This window comes from Eptatretus burgeri, chromosome 14 (assembly GCF_056783735.1).
Source record: "Eptatretus burgeri isolate ZD-2024b chromosome 14, Ebu_testis_v1, whole genome shotgun sequence".
NCBI lineage: Eukaryota > Metazoa > Chordata > Myxini > Myxiniformes > Myxinidae > Eptatretus > Eptatretus burgeri.
The window spans coordinates 15,744,507-15,759,563 of NC_140974.1; the positions used below are offsets into that span (position 1 = coordinate 15,744,507).

Below are 15,057 nucleotides of genomic sequence, written 5' to 3' on the forward strand. Positions count from 1 at the left end.
ATGATACAGTGAATCCATGACTCCCCGAGTCCGACTCAGATGCCTATTGACCACTAGCACACAGCCAGAGACATGAATATCACTGCCAAGGTAAGTAAATCTCTCTGTGACCTGAACATCCTTACCGCAAACAGGTACAGATCAGATAGCAGCATTCAATATGTCATTGAAAGCCTGGATCTTAGTTTTGACCCAGGAAACCCGTAATCCCACTGGCTAAGACTCCTTGTTCAGAATCTTGAGGGTCCCCAAAAGGATCTCCAGAGTCTCCGCAAAGATGACTGCATCATCTGCGAAATCAAGATCAGAGACCTTGACATTCCCAAACTATGCAACGCAGCTTTTTTTTTTTTTTTTGTATACCTTGGGCGAGGCTCGTATGAGAGCTAACACACAACTCACAGCAAGGAGGCATGAGACAAGAGGGGCGGGAGTGGAAGGGACAAAACAGTGGGGAACAGACACATTAGGTGAACTGTGGAAGGGAGAGGGATGGGGATGGGACGGGGAACATGGTGAAGAGAAGATGGACATTACAGGGACTTTCAGGAAGGAAAGCAGGAGAATTGAAGGAAGTGGGCTTGGGTGGATTATCGGGGGTAGAAAAGATCGAGGATTTGGATGGGGGAAGATAAGAGGTGGTGGTGAACAGCTGTTTTGAAAGCCTGGAGGGAAGAATGGGAAAGAATAGAGTGAGGAAGTTTATTCCAAAGGCAGGAAAAAAGAGGAATGAAAGAGTGAAGATGAGCAGTGATTCGTGATCTCTCTGACATCTTCCCCAGAATCCAGTCCATACAAGTTCTGAAAAGTGTGGTTGGCAGTACACACTCCTGACGAACTCTAACAACAACTGGAAATAAGTCAGAGATGGTATCACCACATCTCACAGAACTCTCAGTACCAGAGTACAGTTCAGACATTAGATTGATCAGTTTTGGTGGCACCCCACGAAGACCAAGAATCCTCCAGATGGCACCCCGATTCACTGAATCGAACGCTTTGCAGATATCAACATAGTCTGCAAGCAGCCCCTGCCGAAACTCTCATTTGCATTCGGTGAGGAACCAAATGGCAAGGATACGGTCAATCGTTGACCTCTTTAGTGTGAAGCCTGACTGCTCTGGATGCTGGTGCTCAAGCAGATGATGGTGAACCCAATCAAGAATTATCCGAGCAAAGACATTGTCAGGCACTGAGAGGAGCGTCACCTCTCGGTAGTTGTTGCAGTCCTGGTGATTACCCTTCCCTTTCTAGAGAGGGGCAGAGGGCCAACAAGGCCCCTTTTCCAGTTATTTGGGATGATGTCTGTGTTCCAGGCAGAACACAGAACTGCATGCAAGGACATCAACACAGCATTTCCACCAGCCTTGAGAAGTTCAGCATGGATGCCACAGATCCCAGGAGTTTTACCCCTTTTTCAACGGGTTCATCGCAGCCTGTGACGAAGGTGGATCACAGTTAATTGGAGGATCAGCAATAGTGATAGTAACACCCCTGACATCCAACTCAACAGCTGGTGGATCAGCCTGGTACAGCTGCTCAAAGTAACCGGCCCAGTGGGCCTTCACTTCGGACTCCTCTGCCAAGAGCCCACCACCATCCGCTCTAACTGCAGTATACTGAGGGATGGGTTTGGAGGAATGCAATGCATAAATTCCCCTGTAAGCAGGACGAGAATCACTTACTCGTCCGGGTCTCGCTCTATTTTGTCCTTAAACCCATGCTGTTGGAATCCACCCCCCTTCCCCCCTTTCAACTGTTTCTTTTGTTCTGTTGCATCCTGATTTGTTCAGTGTTCCAGCTCTTCCACGAGCCCTGACTTTATGTACAAAAATATTTATTTATATATTTATTTGTTTATTTATTAGCATTCTGAGAGCTACTTTGCAGACTGGTGTCGAGGGAAGTATGACCAAATTTTGAAAATCCACCTCAAAAGCCCAAAACCAACTGCAATTTAGAAAGGAGTTCATAATTTACATGAAGGACAAAGACATTACAAAGTCCATAAAAATCAAACTCGTGCTTTTCTTCATCAAGACTTGTGAAATGACACGAGGCTGCCTGTTCAAACATCATTCAAATGCTTATGATGTTCAGCCAAAATTAGTTGCAATACATTTATTTGTCAGCATTGCAAAGAACCTGAGCTATGAGGAACGATGCAGTTACCAAAGAAAACGATTACTGGAACAACATCCGACTTTGAAATCGGTTACAGAGTCCTCCAATCGAGTCCAAAACAAAAGCTTTTCTGAAACTGCTAAGCAATGTAAAATTTCACCTTCAAGTAAATAATGAAAAACATTTTTGCAGCGCAAGTATGAAATGTATGAAATATAATGAATGAAAGCAACCCCACCTGGAGACCTATAATACTTAAACTGTTTGGCTTTTAGACCTGAACAACCAAATAAACCATTTTTAGGGGCATTTGCTCCAGGGGGAGCATACCAAATTCCAGAGATGTCACAAAAACAAACAGCAAACAAACAAATAAGTAAATAAATAAAATGTTTAGGATCTGCGAGATTGCAGGTTGTACGGAAAACCTTCATCAGAACTGTGTCCAAGTAAGGATAAAGTAACAAATGTTGTATATGTGACCAGAACAATTTTCAAGCAGGACTCAAATCCCATTGATGCCTGAAGTGCTTGCTTAAAGATCCCCAAGTTATGAGGTCCAGAAGTTTTGATGTCCACATACCTGTGAGTCATAAGAGTGGTGCAATGTCCAGAGCTAGATTTCTACATCATCAGTGGCATTCGTTCAGTTTGCAATGCATTTTCCAGTTCATCGCGTCCGTTATGGTTGCAATAATGATGGCAGGAAAGTTCCAAGCCAAAAGGTATTGATATACGGTATTCAGAAGCGGAGCTCCAACTATGCAAACTTCAGTTGCAATATACATGCTACATTGCAGAACAACTTGCTGGATGAGATGGACAGAAGATGACAATGCAGCGTTGGCAATACAAGAAAGCTAATGTCCTGGACACAAATATTCAGGCCAAAACTGTTATCGCCCCTTTCACAACAGGGGAATAAATAAATAAAGAAGTAAAAATCAGGGAGTCACCAAATCCCATGGTTTAGGAGACAACGAACAGTGCCGATGGTTTCATTGCCTGTACACCCCCATGCTATGCTATAACGATAGGACATGGCAGGCGGTCTGCGTGCATCTGACGTGAAGAGTAAAGACCTGGCAAATGGTAGCACTCGAGATGTGATACTACCGACAACCATGGCTAGGCTGGCAATGGATCAAAAAGTTTCAAATGCAATGGTGAGACATCCGATCGACGTGCTAACAGTCGAGATAATCCTGCTAATTAAATGTGTTGTTAGATCCTCCTACTGTGGGAAACCCGATTTATTTATTTTTTAAGTGAAGCATTCCTCGCGTTCATCATCAGTTGTGCTTCTTCGCTTTCACTTTCCCTAACTTACACGAGAGTTTGCAGCGATACAAAAATGACAGGCATAATCCTCAATGAGTTAAATGGTGAAGAGTTGTACAGCTGGGGCAGGTGAAGCATACTAACTACAGGCAAAGGGCGGCATTTGCCAAATGGCACTGTGGAGATGGAAGCGATTAGCTTTTTCTGATTACCGTTCCACAGTGATCGCGAGAATACAATACGCCGCCTATGCCTGGGGGTTGGAGGGTCGGGACGAGTTGCGGAAGGAAAACGTACAAAGTTTACGAGAAAACGCGAACATCCTGCAAGTCAAAGGCATTTGGAAGAAAAAATAGGGTTTCAACATAGGCTGCAACAGCATCACAAACGTTATTGAGAAATATGACTAAACTGTCAGATGCATTTAATGCTACCACATCTCACCCACCAAATCCTCCCATATTTTTATAAGTGCAAAGGTCATCACAAACATTAACACTCTATTTGGACAGAACATGTGGAAAACTCGCATGTTGATGATTGTCAACAAATGATCTTACCTCGAGGAGTTTGTCTCCGATTCATCTGAGTTGCGTCTCGCTCTCTTTGTCTGAAAAAACAAATAAGGCTTAAGGTCAGATTCAGATCCATTTGTGATAAAAGAAAACAAAAACAAACGAGAAGGGCACTCGGTAGAGTCCATACCTCCACCACGTAATGCCTGATCCACGAGAATATATCAAGCCCGATACATTTTTTAAATATCATGCAATATATCGTTTTTGGTCCCATCTCTCAATGGTGAAGAATCACTCATGAAATTAAATAATTCCCGGATCCAGATCCAGATTTGGACCTTCACCAAAATCGAATCAATTTGTCCTTGCCACACACCCAAACTGTCCACCAAGTTTTATTCGAATCCGTCCAAAACTTTTTGAGATACCGTGCTATATATTAGTTTAGCCCTCTCTCAATGGTGAAGAAACACTTAAAAAAATAATCAATCCAGATCCGGATTTGGATGTTCATCAAAATTGAATCAATTCTTCCTTCTCACACACCTGTGTCCACCAAGTTTAATCCAAATCTGTCTACAACTCTTTGAGATATCCTGTACACAGACAGACAGACAAACAGACAAACAAACAGACAAACAATCAAACAAACAGACAGAGAGGGGTGAAAACATAACCTCCTTCACCTTAGGTGATGGAGGAAACAAAAACAACAAAGAAAGCACAATAGAAGCTTTGAAAGCAGATGCTGCAGATGTTTTCATGACTGTTACGACTTCTGACGGAGACTTAACGGCGTAGCATGAGACACTTGTCGAATGGGCAATGAAAAATTTGAGTGAAATTAAAATCACAAAAATTATGAACTACCATCACCAGCAACACATAAAATAATCGAAACACTGTGTGGGGGAAATAAGCAAGTAGTTAAACCTATATAAATAAATAAATGCATTAATAAATGAGGAAAACAGGCCCATGCAGCTGCCAATTATGAAAATGAAAAACAACATAGAACACTAAAAGGTCATGCGACGATGGCCACAATGGGTCAGAGTGAAACGGCTATCTGCCAAGAGATGTACAGTGATATTGAAAAACCCCAATGTAGATCTTTTCTTTTTTTCAATGCTTGCTTAGAAATGCAAAATGAACCAACAAATGCATTTCTCAAATAGAATGCGATGTTTCTTGGCCCTTCAGGATTCTTCCAGAGTTTAGGAAACACCAAAGGGTTGAAGTGAAGGTTTCTCACCATTTTCAAAATGCACCATGTTTCAGATTTATCAGCTATTATTTTAGTAATCCAATTTCATGATGGACAACTAGTTTGCTGACTGCCTTTACCCTCTTTATAACGTTTTCACAAGCCATCTTTGGATTAACAAATATATGGGGCATATGCAGGCAAAAACAAACTTATAAAACAAACATAAAAAACCCAAACAAGTGCCAAAGTTGGTGTTGTATTGTTTTTATACTCTTGGAAAACAAAACCCTGCCAGATAGGTCAAAAAATCGACTGGAAGCTGGATGTAAAAGGTCAATAAACATTCCAACTCGACATCATGCTCAACAATTATGTGATGCTTTGGAATCCACAGAGATTACAATCTGGATTAACAAGACGAGCATAAAGACACGTTTAAAAAGTCACAATTTGCATCTAATTTAATTTAAGTTTAAGGGAATTTTTGTTAATTTGTTCCGTGTACAGTGAGTACATCGAATACATAAAGGTCTTTCTAACCACTCACCCACTCATATAAAAAATCGTTTCAGTATTTTCCAGGTGGAATGGAAAGATGAAAGCTTGCACACATGTAAATCGAAGCCAAGATTCTACGGAAAAAACAAAAATCACAAAACTGGCCGGAAACTAAAGTCAACCGGTGGAGGATTTCTCTTGCTCATGGAAAGTCATGTGACCAAAGACAATGAATGGCATGTCATGTGATCTCTCATGGGTAATAACGTGTGTGTATATTTATGTATGTATGTATGTGTATATATATATATATATATATATATATATATATATATAAAAATATTTATTACATATATATATATATAAATATTTATTACATATATATATATATATATAGTTGTTTTTTTTCGGTTGGGTGTGGGGGACAGGGGTTCGAGGGTTGTCGGGTGAGGAGTTAACAAACTGACAATATGTGCCTCCATCAGATATTCGGGTTACGAACACCATGATAGCACTTTAATTGATGGCAAATTCAACATCCAAGATAGATGGCGATTTGTTCAGTTGAATTATGGAGCGACTTCTGCCGCAAGGGGTGGACGAAGTGCAGGTGAGCCACGAACCAAACACACACTGCATGCAATTTGACACTGCAATCTCAATTGGATGCTTTGGGAGTTCACGTAATGAAGAACAATTGCTGGAGGTGCCTTACAGTTGTACCTTGACAGGTATCTATCAGAGACACAAAGATCTGTTTATTACATAATTTCCAATTGGGAAACATTTGCAAACATCATCACGTTTATGGCTTCTTTGTTGCTTTCGAAAGAAGTTGATGGATTTCAGTTGCTTTTACCAAATATAATTAAGCTTTTGTTGAAACAACTAAAAAATAAACACAGAAGTAGGGCTATGAAAAATTCTTAATGAGAATTAAAATGCTGCACATAGCAGTCTTCACTTATCCAGGATTGCCCACAAAATAATGGCAGGTTTGTGAAGACGAAGATAAAGAGATGTGACTGAATTGCAATTGACAACCACAAAAGAAAAGTTTTAATGTGTGTTAGAAAACAATCTACTCCTCAAAAAAAAATAGAATATTCTCTGGAAGATTATCTTTCGTGAACATGATTTTTTATGTAAATAAAAAATTTATGTGAAAAATACACGCCCTCACCTGTGCCATATTCAATCCCTTCCAAAGATTGTCGCCTTGCATAAATGATCGTGCACTATTAAACTTAGGGGTAAAGGTGGATATAGATTTCGTTTGAACATCTGCTGAATGATCTTGTAAATTGACAAATGTCATTTTTGCCTTCCTTATTTATTTCCCGTCCTGATTCGTTGGCAATTTGAAGTGCTTCAAATCCTTACTGATTTTCACATTGATGGGTTACAGGCCTCTTCGGTTCAAGTCCACAATGACTCTCTCTTCAAAATCTGTGACGTCAAAGAATTGTCTTTCTGCATGGTGCCCGTCTTGTACCAAATAAAGCTCTGAGGCGTTGTTCCACCAGAGCCACTTTGTCTGGCAAGCAGGAACATCACCCTATTCATTCATTCTGCTGATGGATGATGTTTAATTGCCATGTCCAAAATGCATCGAATGGTTTTAGCATAAGAGCCTCTCGATATACTGTGAGGCATGAATGAATACTGCTTTCCAAGATGTAGGGAAAATAAAATCACCATCATTTTGTACACCACCCTACCATAAAGCAAGCGATAAAATGACCAGCACCATAACAACAAGAGCGAAGTCAATGACACACCACCACAAATACCCACACATCCCAACTAAAGCAATGTTGAAAGATGGCAAAAAGTTCCACTAGGAACGACTCAATATCAAATTTTGAGTTCATGTTTTTTCCCCGTTTTGACCAGTGTGACCCTAAGTCCCCACCCCATGGGGCATGAATCGGGGGTCAAATCCAAGATATCATTCTATATTTCACGTGTCCCCCCAATGTTGATGGCATAAACAAAGTTTCATAAAGAAATGTTTAGAAATGTGCCCGTAATCACATTTTTTCGCATTTGACCCTTTCATTGTGCCCTGAGGTTTGGGCCAAAATGTTACCACTCTTGCATCTTCTTACCATGTGGTGATCATACTACCAAGTTTGGTGAATTTCTGCACAACTGTTCAGGAGACAGTGGGATGGACGAACAGACAGACAGATGAAGCCGATTGCAATATCCCACCGTTTTTTTTTTTTCAAAAAGCGTGGAGATAACAAGAAAGCATCTCAAATACAAAGCCCATCCGCATCCGCTTTGTACTCAAACTAAACTTGATGAAAACGACAGCTAAAAAAGAGAAGTTAAATTTATTAACCAGTTTCTCCATATTGTATTATCACAATAAGGGTTTGTTGAAAATTTGACGACAAAAGCTCAAATGGTAAAAAGAGTTATGGCCTGGACGGAAGCTCAAATGGTAAATAAATAAACATGGTAGTGATTACACAAACCGGCCGTCTCACGCTGCATTGCGGCAAACAAGCTAAAGCTAATAAGGCCGATCTCGACTCACTGTGACTTTGCCCTTTGACCCAATTATTAATTAGCCTTCTCCATATTTTCAGAAGGATCTTTTGAAAATTTGATGACAAAACCTCAAATGGTACAAAAAAAAAGTTGTAAGACAGACAGACAGTGTGGGAAGTGGGATAATAAACCATTAAAATTGTTGACAAATACATTATAAAGCACAAGATTAAAAAAAATTGAGGTCACAATTGCCAATTAAATGAGATGGAATTAAATGAGAAGGAATTAAACCTAAATAAATCTTATTTTAAAAAATGAAAACAACGACACATGGTGAGTCAATAATTTCCTTTTTGCTTTACTTATTCACAGAAGGAGGAAATAAAACGCAACCATAGCAGAAAAGTGAACTTCGGTGAATGACGTGGAGGCAGCCACGTCTTCTCTTCATGGGTTCACGATTAGATGCCAAAGGTCATGTGATTTTTCACAGCCAATCAAGGCAAGACAGTTACCTCCACAGAAATTACTGAGAAATCCAGTGCTGGATCTACTGCCTAATGGAAAAAAGAAAATTCAAACAACAATGTTAACTAAAGAATCTGACTATTATTGGACTTATTAAAAAATATATTATTTAAATACAAGTTCAGTTCCCTTTTAACAAAACGGAAACTGTTCCCAAACTTTACCTTATACCATTGGAACATGTGTTTGTAATCTGTCAAAGCAATATAAAAGTGAACAGCTCTCCCAAAGGAAGGAGCACTCAAACTTTGGCAGTGAAGATATTTGAGTCACTGTGCAGAACTCATCTCCCATCGTCACTCAGCATGTGATAATGACACAGACTGAGACTAGAAGAGTAATGCTGCAGAGCATGAGGTAAGAATTTGGATGCAGTACAGACTCTTCGCCATACTCTTGTAGAATATATCATCCACATGTACAGACAAGAAAGTGAGACAGCAGGCTTATTGAAAAGACTCTCTTCCCCTCTCTTTCCTCCCACCTCCTCCCTATCTCCCTCTCCACCACTCCCTCATGAAAAAATGTACTTTCAGGCTAATTGTTACCTTTTCTGAAATAAAGAGGCAAAAAGTTACTGGGAACTAAAAGATCAAATCAAATAACGCATGAGATGCATTTCTTAACCAAGTTCATTTCTGACAGAAGAAGACTCAATGACAAAATAAGGACATTAATCTAAATACACTAAGGGCTTTGTTACAAAGACATTATGAAACAGGAAAAGCTGAGCAGTTCCTGTCACTTTAAAAACACAGCTTTTTGCCATTTCATTAGATCTTTGAAAGGAAAATATCAAAAACTAAAAACCCCCCAAAAAATTGTTTGTTTGTTTTGAACAAAAAAAAAAAAAAACTTTATTTGGAATCATTGCAAGGGAACAATGCTGATAAAGGTTTCAAATAAGTGTACACAACATGAATTAAGTTCTATACCAGACGATCAGTGCACCGATCTTCAGCTTACATCCAGTGACTTGTGGCACATGCAAAGTTACTTTTCAAACGTGGAAAACCGAAGAAGTCAAACTTTAGTTTATGTTTTTTAACAGTGAGATTTCAACCAGTGATGAAAAAAACCTAAAATTATACATTTCATTATTTATATTCAAAAATCAATGGCCATATGTTTGGAGTTTTTCTCCAAAAGATCAATCAGAGCTCAATGAAAGACCTTATCTGAAGCCCCAGAGGATTCGCTTCAAGACCAATACTCTTCCTGTGTGTAAACTGTCCCCGGGCAGCAGTGGCTCAATGAGCCTTCGGAGTGGCTTGTCAAGACTTACATGGCCCGGAGGCTCAGAGGGAAACAAAGGCAGGAAATAAATAAGCTACGCATTGCGAGCAAAGGAGTGAATGGCAAAAAGAACCGACAAAAACAGCTCGGCACATTACTGCATATGCGACACACTCACAGATGAAATCCACTGAGTGTAAATTAAAGATCATTTTCAATAACATCAAAACCAACCCCTGCCATTATTGCTAGAAATGGAAAAATTAATTGGTGGTTTATTCAAAATAAAAATCTATTAGTGCCTATACGGTGGAAAAATCAAGCTTTTTTATTAACAATCATGCAAGATTATTTATTATATAAATATTCTCCACAAATAATAATAATAATAATAATAATAATAATAATAATAATAATAATCACAAGTTACAAGACAGGAAGATCCACACTGGAATCACCAAGATACATCCTGGCTCTTCCATCAGAGCATCAAACTTGTATAAAATAAATATAAAAACAAAACGCTTGAACATCCCCTGATGACAAGTACAATGCCACTTACTCATTTTGGTAAATGCAATGAGTCATTCTTTTTCGGGATGCAGTATGAGCAACGTTTAAACAACTCGAAACGTGCAAATAAATAAATAGTAAATAATTGGCAAGTAATCCGTTGACAGAAGCCAACGAATCACGAACGTGTTTCAGTGTTATACTTCTTTATCCTTGGAGAAAAGTGCCAAAGAAGCAAAGCAAGCTCGTGTGTACACAACAAAATTGCTCCGCAAGTTAGTGCTGGTTGCTGATCATCATACGCGTTCTTGCAGCATTACATTAACGGGAAGAGTACGATGTGAATGCAAACTTGTACCAAAACTACGGTGAACAAAATTGGCTGGAAAATACTATGGAATAACCGAAATGTGTGCAACTGTATTTTACAGTAAAAACAAATCGACAAATAAACAATGCAATTTAAATGCGTTTAAGATTTGGAAACCGGGAAGGATTTTTGTGATGAATGAAATGGCACAGAAATCTCTGCCCATCTCGAAATGCATTTATTATTATTATTATTATTATTATTATTATTATTATTATTATTATTAGTGTGTGGCTGTATTAAACCATGTAAAAAGTGGTGTACAAAAAGTTTTTAAAGTATCACAGGATAAACAGCAAAGCGGTTAATACATTAAGATAACCACCAGCCTTTAAATTCCACAATTGATGACAATATCATTAAAGGATTGGGCAAGTACCGCCGAGTACAGGGAATGAGGAAGAGATCGGCACCACGAAGAGCATACGGCACAAGTGCGTGGCTCCAAGCACCGGAGCAGTCCTCAGAACACTCACTGTGGAGTCTCAAGGAGAAATAGCTTGCGGGTTTCATAAAGTCACACAGCAGACATCCTTGTTTGTCGGCCTGGGAGTGGCAAGTGAACTTTACTCCGGCTATTGTCGCTAAACAAGAGGACAGGTGGTCCCGTCAGGGTTTACCCCATGATGGGACACCCTGCCCGTTGTCCACATCACCAAAAATCAAATTTGGTGCGGGCAAGCATGATAATCCCAGCCATGTGCGTGCTTGCTGCAACCGCAGAGCTTGCTAAATAAATACATGTCAGCAAATAAAGCGCTCTTTATTAACGCGGTAACGCGTCCTGACCGAATCACATCAGCTCGGGCCCGTGCCCTGTTGGACAAATTGAAAGCATGTGCAGCCCAACGAGTTACACAAACGCCCTGAGGACGAGACACTGAATGCAATTTCGAACCTTGTGGAAAATAGTACCACGCAAAGCAACTGTGATAGTCAATTGTATTTACCAGCATCATGGATTGAAAAAAATAATCCCAAAAACTCATTCAGCAGAAAAAATATTAAAATCCCCAACCCCTCATCACACTTGCCCCACCCCCCACCCTCCAGTACTTTCTGATAATCATGTTTACTGCGAAAACGTTTTGTGGAACTTCAAGTCACCTCCATACAAGCAAGCATCACTCTAGCTGATGTGATTAATATCTGGAAGCCAAAGCATGATGAATTAATAAAGCAAGGATGATGGGTAGCAAAAGAAAAGGGAAGGGAGAGGCATCAAAGAATGTTACAGCCAATGCTTGCATAATGATTCATATTTTTGGAGAAATATTTAACTGTACACAATGTGACGTAAAAGCCAAGGATGTTGACAGCAGGAGGTGTGAGAAAATTTCAATGACCCCAAACAAAGTTTGGTTCCAAGAGGCGCAAATACAGAGATCATGGAGCCGCATGCACTCACGTCGAACGGAGGATCGAGTAGGACAACACCACTGTAAAATGCTCCCCAAGGGTCTGCTTACCTTCCTACTGTGGTGCCCTCAACCTCTGGGCCGGTCAAACGAGTGATGTGGTTTCTCCTCACGGGTCGCAACAACCGCCTGTGCTAATGCCGTGTGTGGAAACCAGAGCTTGCTCAGCCGCAGCTAAAGGCTGCAGCCTCAGCCACCCCTTCGCCCCCTCCTCGCCCTACCCACACATACTATCATGAGATGCACAACCCGCCCTCTCGTGTCACGGCGGGCGGGCAACTCGCCTGCATGGCGAATGGGACCTCAAGACGTAAAGAACATCCCCTGGGACGTACCATAACCAGCATTTCTTTCAGCAAAGATTGCCCTGCATTTCCTAGAGGTAAGTGAATGCAAATCTGTTTTCGGTGTAATAATCCATCGTCAAGAACCTTCACCCGTATTTAAGCTAAAAGCGACAAAAACTTGTGCTCAGATCCATTTGGCAACAACATAGAACTCGTTTTGAATGTAAATGTCAAAAAGGGATGACTTGTTCCACATCAAGAAGAGAAATAGAGTATGTGACCTTATTGATAGAAAATTTTCAATATTTAAATTTGATTTCTCATGTGGTGGTGTTCAGGTTCTTCTGTCTTTTTAAAACCGAACACTTCCATTTTATATTTGAAGAAATTATGGCGAATGGATGACAAATCGTACTCAGACGAAGGACATTACATAAGGGATGTCATGGACTACAAGGACTTTTGAAGGCAATGTATATAATATATACATACATCGGAGGTGTGTGTGTGTGTGTGTGTGTGTGTGTGTGTGTGTGTGTGTGTGTGTGTGTGTGTGTGTGTGTGTGTGTGTGTGTGTGTGTGTGTGTGTGTGTGTGTGTGTGTGTGTGTGTGTGTGTGTGTGTGCGTGTGCGCGCGTGAGGCAAGCTATCTCCATCACCCGAAGAAAATTCCAAATTTCTGTCCTAAATACTGTTGGGAAGGCAATGGCAAACCACCCAGAATAACCGTTACCATGAAAATTCTTCTTCGTTCGTATACAGCACAAGGTTGTGGGGTAGCCTCATTGGCTGAGGGTGCAGCTGAACTCTGCTTGCTTGTTAGGGCAGGAATTTGTAATTTGTTCATAGTGCCCAGTAATAACTACCCTCCTCTTCATGAAAGACACCATGGATCTTCAACGTCCACCAACAAATGCTGGACCAAGTAACTGCTTTGACAGCACCAATGCTCTGCAACAAAGGAATATACATATATACATTGACCCCTCCCATGTTCTTCGAGCTGAAGAAAAGCAAGGGAGGGGTTAATTGATCAATAATCCTAGCCACCTTGAGTAATCGATTGGGTGAGAGCTATTCCCTCCAGTCACAGGTGAGAGATGTGATTGGTCTTTGAATATATATACACATATATATATATATATATATATATATATATATATATATATATATATATATATATATATATATATATATATTTACATATACATACAGTGGGACTCGCTTAATAGAATCACTTTGGGCCGGACAAATTTGATTCTAATAAGCGGGTGATTCTAATATCCGAGTTCACCAGAGTTGTGGAGTATCAAGCGGATCAAATGTCGAGTACACATACGGAGACAAATACTCAGCATTTAGTTTGATTTATATGACACACTTGCTCAAAACAATGTAACTTACTACTGAAAATAAAACAATTACACGTACAGTACATATGTACTTTTCAAAGCAAAACATAGGTTTGTCGATGAGCCTACTCTGTAATGAAAAAATTGTCGATTGTTGCCTGCTTTAACGAGTCTGTGGCAATGGCGGTGACGTCCTTGTCAAGTTTGCGCAGGAAGGCCATGTCACTGAACCCATGTCATAGCAAACAAAGCCTGATCGTCTTAGCTGCAGACATCATTTCCTTGATGGTCGGGACAGAGATCTCCTCTTCCTCCACTTTAGTGTCGGCGTCATAGTCTGCGTCAGTAGCAATTCCCATTTCGCGTTGGACTGCCGAAACGATGGCTTCGTCTGTGACATCATCGTCTGTGGTTTGGAGAGTGGCGTCAATGTTGACGAAGTCCTGCCATTGGTCGGGATCCATTTGAAGAGGGTTGGCTAACTCGTCGTCGTCATTGCTCTCGACCCTTTCGCCTTCGCTTGCCGCTCCGATAAAAATTCCTCCTTTGCGTCAGCAGTTCACTATGACGGTAGTCTTCACATCATTCCATGCTGCGTCCGTAAACAGCATAGCGTCGAGGATCGTTATCTTTTTCGCCAAGTCACTCGCTGTCATTGCTCCATCCTCGTTGTCAATCTCAGTGAGCACTTTTCGTAGCATGGCACGGCGGTAATGAGCTTTGAATGAACAGATAATTCCCTGATCTAACGGTTGAAGAACAGAGGTTGTGTTTGGCGGGAGAAATGCCACAGTAATGTTCGACAGTTGAAGTGATTGGGGATGTGCCGGACAGTTGTCGATGAGAAGCAACGCTTTCTGGTCATGACGCCGAAGCTCGCGATTCCACTCATCGAGCCATTCAGTGAAGAGGAAACCTGTCATCCATGCGGAGGAATTGGCTCTGTAGCGAACTGGAATTGTTTTGAGGCCTTTGAAAAACCCTGGATTCTTGCTTTTACCAATACCGAAAGGAGGACGCTTAGCACCAGTCATCGAGCAGCAAAAAAGCACCGTGATTCTTTCCTTTGGCTTTTTCCCACCGCAGTGCTGATCTCCCTTGAAGAGGAACGTTCCGTCTGGTAAGGCCCGAAAATACAACCCGGTTTCGTCAGCATTCCAGATCTCATCAGCCGTGAAGCCTTCTACGAGATCCGGAAACACGTGGTCCAGCCATTGT

General features: G+C 40.7%; 1 protein-coding gene across 14 annotated transcripts in view; it reads right to left on the reverse strand.

Moving 5' to 3' along the window:
• The window catches only part of LOC147012704 (protein phosphatase EYA4-like), a 243,284-nt gene that overhangs the window by 90,918 nt on the left and 137,309 nt on the right, over positions 1–15,057 (reverse strand). For 11 of the 14 annotated variants that reach the window (XM_085853787.1, XM_085853791.1, XM_085853792.1 and 8 more), the window contains one exon: positions 3,966–4,015. In XM_085853787.1, the coding sequence (XP_085709913.1) occupies positions 3,966–4,015 (50 nt within the window). Of the gene's footprint in view, positions 1–3,965; positions 4,016–11,259; positions 11,405–12,252; positions 12,435–15,057 lie in introns of those variants that run through there. The other 3 variants (XM_085853798.1, XM_085853795.1, XM_085853796.1) reach the window with 2 other exon arrangements.